This window comes from Primulina tabacum, chromosome 17, assembly GCF_025594145.1.
Source record: "Primulina tabacum isolate GXHZ01 chromosome 17, ASM2559414v2, whole genome shotgun sequence".
NCBI lineage: Eukaryota > Viridiplantae > Streptophyta > Magnoliopsida > Lamiales > Gesneriaceae > Primulina > Primulina tabacum.
This window is the reverse complement of record NC_134566.1, coordinates 9974459-9986689: the sequence shown is the minus strand read 5'-3', so window position 1 is coordinate 9986689 and position 12231 is coordinate 9974459. Positions and strand designations below refer to the sequence as shown.

At 34.4% G+C, this 12231-nt stretch overlaps 2 protein-coding genes across 4 annotated transcripts; one reads left to right on the top strand and one right to left on the bottom strand.

Annotated features, from left to right (window-relative positions):
- Positions 1–255: 255 nt before the first annotated feature.
- LOC142530465 (uncharacterized) lies at positions 256–1290 on the bottom strand. Its single transcript, XM_075636303.1, has 3 exons — positions 1054–1290; positions 679–1005; positions 256–567 (listed from the first exon to the last, which is right to left on the bottom strand). Exons 1-3 carry the CDS (start codon positions 1288–1290, stop codon positions 256–258), a joined length of 876 nt encoding a protein of 291 aa, XP_075492418.1.
- A 5933-nt stretch (positions 1291–7223) lies between these two features.
- LOC142531239 (MADS-box protein SOC1-like) lies at positions 7224–11577 on the top strand. Of its 3 annotated transcripts, none has more exons than XM_075637333.1 (8): positions 7224–7655; positions 7783–7972; positions 8457–8538; positions 9710–9771; positions 9884–9983; positions 10202–10243; positions 10841–10882; positions 11267–11577. In XM_075637333.1, exons 2-8 carry the CDS (start codon positions 7791–7793, stop codon positions 11381–11383), a joined length of 627 nt encoding a protein of 208 aa, XP_075493448.1. In that variant the 5' UTR covers positions 7224–7655; positions 7783–7790; the 3' UTR covers positions 11384–11577. The 3 variants fall into 3 exon arrangements, with proteins under 3 accessions (XP_075493448.1, XP_075493447.1, XP_075493446.1); XM_075637332.1 differs by having other exon boundaries at positions 7760–7972; XM_075637331.1 differs by having other exon boundaries at positions 7224–7972.
- Positions 11578–12231: the final 654 nt, after the last annotated feature.

Sequence of the window (12231 nt, the reverse complement as noted above, 5' to 3'; positions counted from 1 at the left end):
TGAAATCCGCAACCTCTTTGGACTTGGCCAGAATATCATCCACATAAACTTCCACATTTCGTCCCAGCTGCTTCTCAAAGACTTTGTTCATTAGACGCTGGTAAGTAGCCCATGCATTCTTCAACCCGAAAGGCATTACAATATAACAAAATGTACCTCTCGAGGTGATGAAGCTGGCTTTATCTTGATCACTCTTGGCTAGGAGAATTTGATGATATCCCTGGTATGCGTCCATGAAACTCAGTAGTTCAAAACCTAAGTGAAATCCACCAGCTGATCAATCCTGGGTAGGGGATAATGATCCTTGGGACAAGCTTTATTAAGATCGCAGAAATCTACACACATCCGCCACCTCTCGATAGATTTAGGCACCAGAACCACATTCGAAAGCCATGTAGGAAATTGAATTTCTCGAATGTGGCCGGCCTTCAGCAGCTCCTTCACCTGTTCATCAATAACTTTGTCCTTTTCAGGACCAAAGTGTCTCTTCTTCTGCTTTACCGGGTGAGAGCCCGGGAGAATGTTCAATTGATGCTCCGATATCAGGGGTGAGATCCCTGTCAACTCCTGTTGGGATCAGGCAAACACATGAATATTAGCTTTTAAACAATTGATCAGACTAACTCGGGTGGATGTAGTGAGGTCCCGAGCCACCCGGATTTGCTGCCCTGGTCCGACCTCTATCATCTCATGTTCCTCTTCTGCCACAAAATGTACCTCTCTCTTCTCCACTATTCTTCCTCCTTCTTCTTCCACTCTTGCTTTCTTTCCTTCCCTCCTAGTTTTGCTCTGATCAGCTCGGACCGCCTCCACATAGCACTTCCGAAAAGATGGCTGATCCCCCTGAACTTCTCCTACCCGGGCTCTAACAGGAAATTTTATCTTTTGATGGTAAGTGGATGCCACAGCTTTTAATTCATTCATAGCCGGCCTCCCCAGAATAATATTATATGAAGATGGGGAGTCCACTACAGTGAAAGAGGTCATCACTGTCTTCTTGAGATCCTGAGAGCCCAGGGTTAGTGGTAAGACAATCTCCTATTCCGGGTAGACCACATGGCCAACAAAGCCAAAAAGGGCAGTTTCTACAGCTTCCAAGTGAAAACCCTGCAAATCCATTTGTACAAAGGCGTCTTTAAAAATTACATTTACAGAACTGCCCGAGTCAATAAAGACCCTCAAAATGTCATAATTTGCCACCCTGGCTTGGATAACCAGGGCATCATTGTGGGGCTGATTCACCCCATTCGAATCCTCCGGGCCAAAACTGATGATCGCCTCATTCCTCATTGTCCCCTCTACCTCCATACATTCCCTCCTACTTCTTGATTTTCTCGCCCGATTGAGTCTCCATCAGTGGAGCCTCCTGATATCATTTTAATCAATCCCATAGCAGGGGGCAAATTCTTTTTTCTCTCGGGCTCGGGCTCTCTTCACCTCCCGGGCTCACTTCTCGGGTTACTCCTCATACCTCCTTCCGCGGGCACTGGCTCCTGGCTGCCGAGATGTCCAAGGTGGCAATCTCGGTCTCTTGTTGTCGTGACTGGGTCCCGGGGCGGAAGGTAAGACATAATCTCCCTTCAGTGTCTTGCAGTCCTCGGTGTTATGATAACACACCTTTGTGGAGAGTGCAAAATCCTCTCTTCTCTGGCCGGGATAATTGATGGTCCGGGGCCAGGTCTCTACTGCATTCTTGCACTTCCCTCTCCCGGGTAATCTTCAGAGGCACGTGATGAGAAAAGTGCCCTAGATTACCCTTCTTCTGTCCTCTCTCCTCGGGCTTAGACACCCGGTCCACTCTCTCCTTCCTTACAGCCTCCCTCTTCTGTTTCTGAGCTTCTTCCATATTGATATACTTCTCTGCCCGGGACAATAAGTCTTCGAAATCCCCGGGCACTTTCTTGGTTAATGATTTGAAAAACTCACCCTCCCTCAAGCCCTGGGTAAATGCAGGTAGTCTTTGTTTCAGTGGCACAAGTGGGAACGTCAAGAGCCACTCCTATTGAATCTTCTGATATAAGCCCTCAAACTCTCCTCCGGGCTCTGCTTGACCTCGAAAAGACTAAAAGCAGTCTTCTTGTACTTTTTGCTGCTGCTGAAATGGTGTGAGAACACCTTTTGGAAGTCTTGGAAAGAACTAATACTTTGAGGAGCCAAACCCTCAAACCACCTTTGAGCCGAGTCAATCAATATTGTCAGGAACACTTTACACTTAATTCGATCAGTATAACAGTGTAACATGGCCATATTCTCAAACCTGACTACGTGCTCCTCCGGGTCTGCGTTATCATCATAATCTTTCACTTTGGCCGATTTGAAATTCCCGGGAAGAGGTTCCCGGACAATTATCTCTGCAAACGGGCATCCCTTGGTGACATACCGGGAAGTACTCCGTCTCTCCAACTGCCCTTCTAGCACCTTCATCTTCTACCTAAACTCCAACAACTCTTCCGTCACAGTAGGAGATTTGGACCCGGCGCTGGACTCCTCGTCTTTTCCTCTCACCTCCTCCTCCCTCATCTCCTGATCCTGCTCCTGCTCCTGTCTATCTCCGGGTGGTATAACATGATGAGAAACTTCTTTCCTGGCCATATCTTGCTTTATGGCATCGGATACAATCTTTTTCAGCTCTTCCCGGGTCAAAGTAATGAGATTTGGTCCGGTGTTATTACCACCACCTTGTCTCGAAGTCTGCCCTCCATCCTCCTGCGCCCTAGAATTATCTTGGTTAGTTCTTCTTGTACGAGCCATATCAACGTCTTAGTCTCGATTTCCCACATACGGCGCCAATGATGTGATCTCGCTGAAATGGGTGAGCCGGGTTAGGAGCTCCAACGGATCAAATCAACAATTTATAGTATTTGAAAATTTTGAGTAAAGATAATGGCTGTGATGCCACCTGCAAATAATGAAAAGAACTCGTAAATGAGCGTCGGAGGGGTGTCCGACGTGGCCACTCCGATGCTAAAGTCAGCAGGTTTTCAGATGAACACAAGCAATATTTGAGAGAAAATATGTAAGTGCTTTAGAGTTCAAAGGTTTCAGAATCATTAAATGACATTAATACCTGCTATTTATAGTAGAAAATGGAGTAGGTACCTCGATTCTCGTGCCACCTACTAAGTATGGCAAGTCGGCTGCCCATACTTGTAGCTTCTGATGACTTCTAGGACACTCCAAACCCAAGTTGTTCTGACATATTAGACGGACCTGTATCAATCACACTCGAGTATGGTGCAAGTTTCGAGGTGGCCCGGGTAGTAGAGCACCTGGGTTGTTGGTGGAAATCCCGGGCTTACGATGATGATTGCCCGGGAAGAGCCGCAGTGCCCGGGAAGAGAAGATTTGCCCGGGTCTTCAGGAAAGTAACCGGCACATTGACTATGATCTGGTCTATCCAAGTACCCAACCGGGTTAATGATGATCCCGATCCTTACGAGGGTATCAGAAGGTGTTTGCAACCTATATTGATTCTTCACTTTTCATTTTTAAAAACAAATGTTTTTTTTCTTAACCCCAAATTTCGAATTCAATATAAACTCATCTCATGCTGATTTTGATTCTTAAAAAGTATCTCGATAAATAAATGAACATGTTTCTCGACACTCTTACCCTCAATATTTTTCTTTTATAAAAAAGTACCCTTTACAAATACATCATTAAATCCTAAGTTTCACCAAAATTGATTAAGTTGTTTCTCTTAAAAAAATGATTAAGTTGTTTTAAATCTTTCTTGGGTGACATACACAAATGACGGTTTTTTCATAGGAATGAAAAATGGAACAAAATTGAGAGATATTAAATGTTTAATCTAGTATTGATCGAAATAGGGGGAACCCTAAAAACCGAACTGGGGGGACCAAATTTTTTAACATTTTATTAATTCGGCCGACCTACAATATTTTAGGCAGATTGGTCCCAAATCTGATTTTTTATTTTTTGGGAACGATAGAATCCGGCTGTTTATGATTATGGACAGCTGCCTTTTCAAAAACTTTAAAAAGTAATTAAGAATAAATATCTTATTAGACGATTTTCGAAAATTTTTTAAAAAAAGTAATTAAGAGTAAGTATCTAATGAGACATGAGACGAGTTTACTCAATCCATAATTATCATGAAAATTAATATTTTTTAAATAAAAAATAAGTTTTTAATGAATTGGGTCCGTCTCACAAAATAATCTATGTGATGGTTTCACAAAAGTGTTTTGTGATTAATTTAATATATATTTTCAATTTTAGTTTGCACTGAAATTATATTAAATTGGTCTTTCTCAACTATAATTTACTCTTATTATCTATATTATTATTTTATATTATTAAGTGTGAGAAACTTAGAGTAACTATCTTAAAGAGCACCAAATTGAGACCTAGGGCAGTCACCCATTGGTTCTCACTCGTACTCTCAATGAAAATGACAAGGGTTTGAGATCCCTCCCCTCACCCTAGATTAGGGTCCCAAAAAAAGATATCCAAAATATTTAATTTAGTAATTACTTTTCTTCCCTTCTTAAAATCATTCTCAAGTCACTACATATTTTACATAGAAAAAAATCTAAACAAAATTTTTCTTTTAAATCGAAGAGCTCTTCTAAATTGAAAATAATTGCGTGTTAATTATTTATTATTATTTAATCAAATAAAAATTAATAATAACATATGCAACGCGTGTGCATCGTTTACTAGTTAATAATTAAAGTTAAGGAAAAAACTTGTGTGAGACGGTCTCACAGGGTCGTATTTTGTGAAACAGATATCTTATTTGGGTCATCCATGAAAAAATATTATTTTTTATGCTAAGAATATTATTTTTTATTGTGAATGTCAATATGATTGATCCGTCTCACAGATAAAGATTCGTGTGACCCGTCTCACAAGAGACATACTCTAAAGTTAAACCTCCTAAAACAACAAACTTCTCATATATTAATGAAACCTATTTATAGTTAAAAAAAAAAAAAAAACACTTCTAACGATGCTCTTCATATCCCACATTTATCATTTCATCCTATATTATCTTATACAATTTCAGTTTTAAAAATTTTATTTTTAAAATCAAACAGAAAATTACTTGAATTGCGTGGATAAAAAGGTAGGCAACGTGCAATTAACATCTTCGTTTGAATAACACAGTACTATATAAATACAGATTTAAAAAAAAATATTTATTGCCATTATTTTTTTCCCTGTAGTAATAGGTTTTTTTTAGTACGAAGTCAACTGTGTGTGTTCAATGTATTAAAATATCAGCGGAGCAAAAACAGATGGGAGAAATCGTAGCTGTTATATTTAATCAATACATCTCGAAATGTATTTTAAAGTGCGTATTTCAAATTCATCAAAATTACATCTATATTAATAAATTAACAAATTGGTGGATATGAAATTTAACCAATATAAATTCATCCAAACAATCATGTGAATTTGAAATTCACAGCTTCAGATAACTCGATCTAACTATACTTTATATCTATCACAAACACGTTAAATAAAAATACATAAATAGTATTTATCTCTTATTTTTCAAATTCCGAATTTTTTGACATAGAAGAAACTATATTCTTATTTGCTATATAAAATTTCAAAATACATCGAGATTTTAATTTTAAAAGACGGATAGCAAATTGACACATACGGGCCCAGTTTTTTGTAAATTAAAAAAAAAACGCGTGAGACTGGTGGTGACAATGTGAGATGAATGTTAAATGATGTATGATAAATCAAAATATATATGGATAACAAAATTATTTATAACTCAAATTTTACGTAAAACTTGAGTCAAACATTCTATAAAAACAAAGAGAGTATGTCTCTTATGATACGGTCTCACGAATCTTTATCTGTGAGAGAGGTCAATCTTACCGATATTCACAATAAAAAATAATACTCTTAGCATAAAAGCAATGTTTTTCATCGATGACCCAAATAAGAGATATGTCTCACAAAATACGATATGTGAGACCGTCTCACACAAATTTTTGCCAAACAAAGATATGTAATCAACTAATAACCAATTTACCGTACCAAAACGGTTAAGTTGAACAATATGTATGATTGTCTAATTCATTTCATTCACTGATCTTTCCCATACACGTTGGGAATTTCTGTTTTTTGAATCCATTACTGTTTCCTTTCGTTAATAAATTTTTTGGGTAATATATATGACTCCCAACAAAAAGAGATTTTATTTACATTTATTATCGAGTTTACCAGTACTTTCTGAGAGTAACATGGCCTAAATTACCTTAAAATTTTTTTTTAAAAAAAAACATTAAATTCACCTAATACCAAATTTCATAAAAACTTTGTAAATGATTCTTTCATAATAATGGCGCATAAAATTTGTGCCATAATAATCTCCACTGCCGGTGGTGGTCGAGGTAAATAATGTCTTAAAAAGCAGCATCTGTTGTCGCTGCTCTATTCGTGGACACATCACCTCAAAGTACGATGATGTTGACACTAGGAATCCCATTTATTCACACAAATTAACTAAATTTTGTCAAAAATCAGCAAATTCCAATGAAATTTTAGTAATAATTATCTCCCTTTTCCAAGGAACGGGTGAAAATTTTCTTATTTATTCTAACGAATTAATTGCTGCACAAGTGAGATTTGAATTCAAAACATCCATTTTTATGGATTCAAACTTTTGAAATCACCCGAATTTGTGTTTGGATTGATGAATTTCAAATCTGTTGATTTCAAATTTACACAAATGTATTTGTATAATTTTAGAAAAGTAAGAGCATAAACTTCAAATTCAACTCCAACTTGTTTTATGTTGTTTCATGTTAATTAGGATAAATTTTAAGTTCGCTCAATGTTTTGGTAACCACAATAAATTGTTCATACTGGTTAGAGTAATCAAAACGTGTTTGAGTTTTTGTATCTTTTAAAATATTTGAGCTGTACATTACTACTAGCTATAATTTTTGATAAAGTGACAAGTATTCGATATCATCGATGTATGTACGAAAAATATATTTGTATTTCATGTCTGTAAATAATATTATTTAAAAATTTCCAATTGTGCCGTCGGCGCTTCTCAATATATAATTTCTTATTAGCTGTAGTCTGCGACCCTTTTCAGCAACCATCTTTCCCAATTTCTTAATTAAACAAGATATAATACTAAAATGTCAAGTTTTTTTTTTTAAATTAATATTTTTTATTTGAGATTATTTTGAGTTAACCTTTTGTGGGTAAGACTCGATGAAAAAAGACAGAGAATAACAGATTTGTGATCGATATGGAAATTTTTGGTTATGTCGGCCGAAATTAAAGAGAGTGTTGCATCAATTACTATTTCATTTTCAAGATAAAAATATCCCTATTTCTTCTTCATCTTCTTCCTGCTATATATATATGTATGTATGTATACACACACACATTAATTTATATGTGCAAGTCATATATAATTTAGAGCCAGCTCAAGATTTTTTCTGGGTTGTTTGGTTTATCATCTTTTTTCTAATATCTCGCCTTTTCTAGAGCAATCAAATCTTTGAGAGCTAGCTAGGGTTTGTAGGTTGTAGCTTTCCTTAATTGAATTTAGTGAAATTTTGAAATTGTTGGCAGTAGATTTTGTTGGGGTTTTCTGGTGTGCTGGATATATATCTGAGCACTACATACAGGCATAATTAATTGCTCTGGTAAGATTAGGAAATCTTTGAGGTTATTTTATGGTTATTCTTGATAAGGGTTTTTTTATAAGAAAAAAAATTATGAGTTTTACATAATTTTAAATTTGCAAAAGGGCTTTAGGATTGATTCTTGCAGCAACAAAAATGGTGAGAGGGAAGGTGCAAATGAAACGAATCGAGAACGCGACGAACCGGCAAGTAACGTTTTCGAAGCGTAGGAATGGGATCTTGAAGAAAGCTTATGAGCTCTCGGTTCTTTGTGATGCAGAAGTGGCTTTGATCATTTTTTCTCAGAAGGGGAGACTCTATGAATTCTCAAGTTCAAGGTGATTAAGCTTCAATTAAAAAATAATTCTTTTTTGTTTTGGAAATCTGATCATATTAACCAATCTCTATGAAATCCCATTTGGATAACTTTTTTTAAATTTAACAAGTTTCATTTTATTCAATGTGTAGTACCAAATTAAACTCTAATTTCTTGATTATAATATGCATCAATTTAGGGTCTTTTTCTCCAATGTCATTTGATTCTTGAACAGAAACTCTTTATCATTGATAACTCTCTCCATTTTCTAGCTTTTGTTGGATACTTGCAAAACTAGCCAGGTAAGGTTTTTTATTCGTTAATGTGTGTCTCGATCGAGTGAAGAGTTCAGTTTTCCATGACGCAAATAAGAAATCTGTATCACAAAATACGATCCGTGAGACCGTCTCACATAAATTTTTGTCATATTTTATATACTTGTACATTGAAAAATTGATTACCATAAATTTTATAGGTATCTAATTACTTGAATAAATTCAATTCAGCATGGAAAAGATAATAGAGAGATACCTGGAGCATGCTAAAGAAGACAGGAATAATTCCATTGTAGTTGAACAACAAATACAGGTTTCTATAGATGCTCTTATTTATGCTTTCTCTTCTACATGAATTGCATTTATGGATATGATACACGAAAAATATTCGACGAACTCGAGTAATTAGGCGAAAACTTTTTTTTATAAAAAAATAATAAAGATACTGATGTTCATATAAATTGTTGTGATTTTTTTTAGACCGATTCTTCTAACACGCCTCCATGGGCGGAGCTAGACATTTTTATTTGGGGGGAGGGGTGATTTTTTTTTTTTCAAATTTACTATATTATAATTAAAAAATAATAATACAAGCATAATGTTTAATATTTACTCATAAAATAAAATTATAATAAAATTCATTGTATTTGATTTTATATTAAAAAGAAGTGGCTCTTGGACATGATCTTAATTTAACATAATAAAAATTACAAAAAAATTTAAAAAATTTACTATTCAGAATACATTACCTAAAAAATAGACTCTAAAATAGAAGTGACGCTTTATAAAAAGAGTGGATCTCATGTCAGACCGTCTCACGGATCTTAATATGTGAGACGGGTCAATCCTACCGATATTCACAATAAAAAGTAATACTCTTAGCATAAAAAGTAATACTTTTTCATGGATAATCCAAATAAGAGATCCGTCTCACAAATACGACCTGTGAGACCGTCTCACACAAGTTTTTGCCTTATAGATATTGAGATCCTTAAAATAAAATTATCCGAATTGATAGAAACCAAAATAATATCACATGCACTATCTCCAAAACATTGTTAAGATATATGAGTAAGTCTTTTGTAATACGGTATCACGGATCTTTATTCGTGAGACAGATCAATCTTACTCATATTTAGCATAAAAAATTTAGAGCTTGGAGAGAAAAGAATAAAAAAGTTGGATAATGAATAAGGTTAAATGAAGATTTATTTTTACCTAATGGACTTTTATTTTTATGTCCTATATATATATTTTCCATATAAAATCAACCTAATACCTTCTTAGAAGAGATATGAGGGGAGACGACACTTTTTCCCGCCTATGTTCCCTACCACATACAATAGTAAAATTTCATGATATATATCATTGTTGTAAATATCGATATACGATATATTTGTTGTACTTTTAACATTATTCTCTCGAAGAATATATATTTCTTTCAAGAGTGATGTTATTGAGAAGCTGATGATTGTTGCATGCAGCACTTGAAGCATGAAGCAGCCTTCATCTCAAAGAAAATAGAGCTCCTAGAAAATACCCAAAGGTCCCCTTTTTTTATTTTATTATTATTTTATATAATAAATCATTAGTTTCAACATCATCTATATATATATTTCCTTTTCTTCTAAATTTGATTGAATTTATGGGTTTGACAGAAAGATTTTGGGACAGAATCTAGGAACAAGTTCATTGGAGGATCTTCAAGAAATTGACAGAAAGTTGGAAAAAAGTCTAAAGAAAATCAGGGACAGAAAGGTAAATTCACACGGTTGCCTTCGAATACTCGATAACTTCGAGTCAACTCGGACTTAATCGAGTTCTAGAATTTTGACAATTTTTTAAAATCAATATTTATGTCTAAAGATCATAATCAAGCTATTTTTTAACACTACACACAAGCATAATCCATTTTAAATTATGAGTGAGATGTAAATTATTAAGACTGGCATGATATTTTCTTGTTCGTTTTCCAGGATCAACTGTACAAAGAGGAAGTTGAAAAATTGCAAGCGAAGGTAATTTATAATCATGCATTTGTGCTCGCGCCTCGGACCTATGGATAGGACTCCTAACCGATAAATGGCGGAGCCAGAAATATGGCTCTACCCAAGTTAGAATTTTAAACTTTAGAATTTATTAATATTTTAAATTTATGATCTACCGAGATTAATATCAAATTAATCCAAAAATTACATATATTTTTTTAAAAAAATAGCCCTGAGTGCTTATGAATGTGGCTCCGCCACGGTAACCGATGCTAGTTCAATAATCGTTCTATCTCGTGTTCAAGGATAGACTTAGCAAAGACTGAAGCAACCTACCTAAAACAATTACACAAAAACTCATGTGAAACAATCACAAACGTCAATTTTGTTAGATCAACCCAACTCATGAAAGTATTACTTTTTATATCATAAATATTTTTATTCTCTGTAAGATCAATCCATCTCACGAGATCGTCTTACCAAAAATCTACTCAAAAAATTATACATCCGTCATCCTCTTTGCACCTCTAGCGTTATTCCCTCACTCACCCCTGGCTGATTTAGTTTAATATCATATTCCTTTGGCTGTTTTGGGCATTAATTGGAACTTTGTTACCTTTTATTCAGGAGAAGCTTCTGTTGGAAGAAAATGCAATATTGTCCCAAAAGGTGAGCAATATTGTCAAACAGCCCCTTTTTATTTAAATATATAAATCTTCCCATTATTTTTATTTTTATTTTTTGGGTTGTGAGGTATTACGTATTTTCATATGTTAATTATAACATGATTAAATATGTTTTTAAATGTTAAATTTTGAAATAAAATTATTTGACATTTTTTCGTCACCAATAAAAAAAAATTTCATAAAAAATAATCGTTTTCGAGGCAAAACGGATTTGTTGGCTACACGCGATTTAAGCGCGTGACATATATTATATTAGATATTACAAAATAATTATTTTAAATGTCTCATAAAATATATCAATACGTATATGAATTTGAATTTTTTTTTTACCAAATTTTTCCATTGAAATAGTTTTGAGAAATCGCAGAGTGGGTTGGAGGGCAAGTGCCGAAGCACAATAAGCACGGAGGTGGTGACTGACTTGTTTATTGGGCCCCCAGTTACACCAAATGGGCCCCCAGTTACACCAAATGGGCCTTCATAATCATTTGTCCAACTATACAAAAATACGATGCATAATTTTAACATTAATTATGGTTTAATAAAGATACACACTGCCATTGGAATTTTGTTTTCTGTCAAATTATTATTTCGGAAATTGCAATTTTGGTTCAGTAAATTTTCATATGTACAATTTTGGGTCATCGTTATTGTCTAATTTTACTTTAAGTTTGTCAATATTTTCGATTAAAATGACTAAAATTGTTAAAAAGTAAAAGATACATGACAAAAAAAAAATCAATTTTGACGATATACGAAATCAAAATTACAAATATACATATGCTAGAGGAGGAAATTTGCTATTTTTTTTATTCTTTCAATTGTCGTTTATACATTTGTATATACAAGAAACAAATGTATGATTAGGGATGATAATTTTTCCCGTAGGTTTGGGTACTCACGGAGAAAACCTGAAATGGTTATGGGATCTCCCGATTTTTTTGGATTCGGGTTCGGAGATTTTTTAAAATCAGTCGAACCCTCCTCGAAAATAATATTAATAATAAAAAATATAATAATGTTGGTATTAATAATATAATGATAATATTATTTTTAAAATATTAATAATATTAGTATTGATATTAATATTATCACTAATAATAATAGATAAAAATAAGTTTTAGTTCGGAGAATCCCCATACCCGCATCCGTCTTGGCTCATTAATATTTTTGAAATGGGGGTAGGGATTTGATCCCCACAATTTCGAGATCAGGGTGAGTACGGGGATAGAGATGGAATTTAAGGACGGAGATGACAAACCCGAACCCACCTGGTCCCATTTCCATCCCTATGTATGATGCATCCCAATAGATTAGAGGCCCTAGAATTGA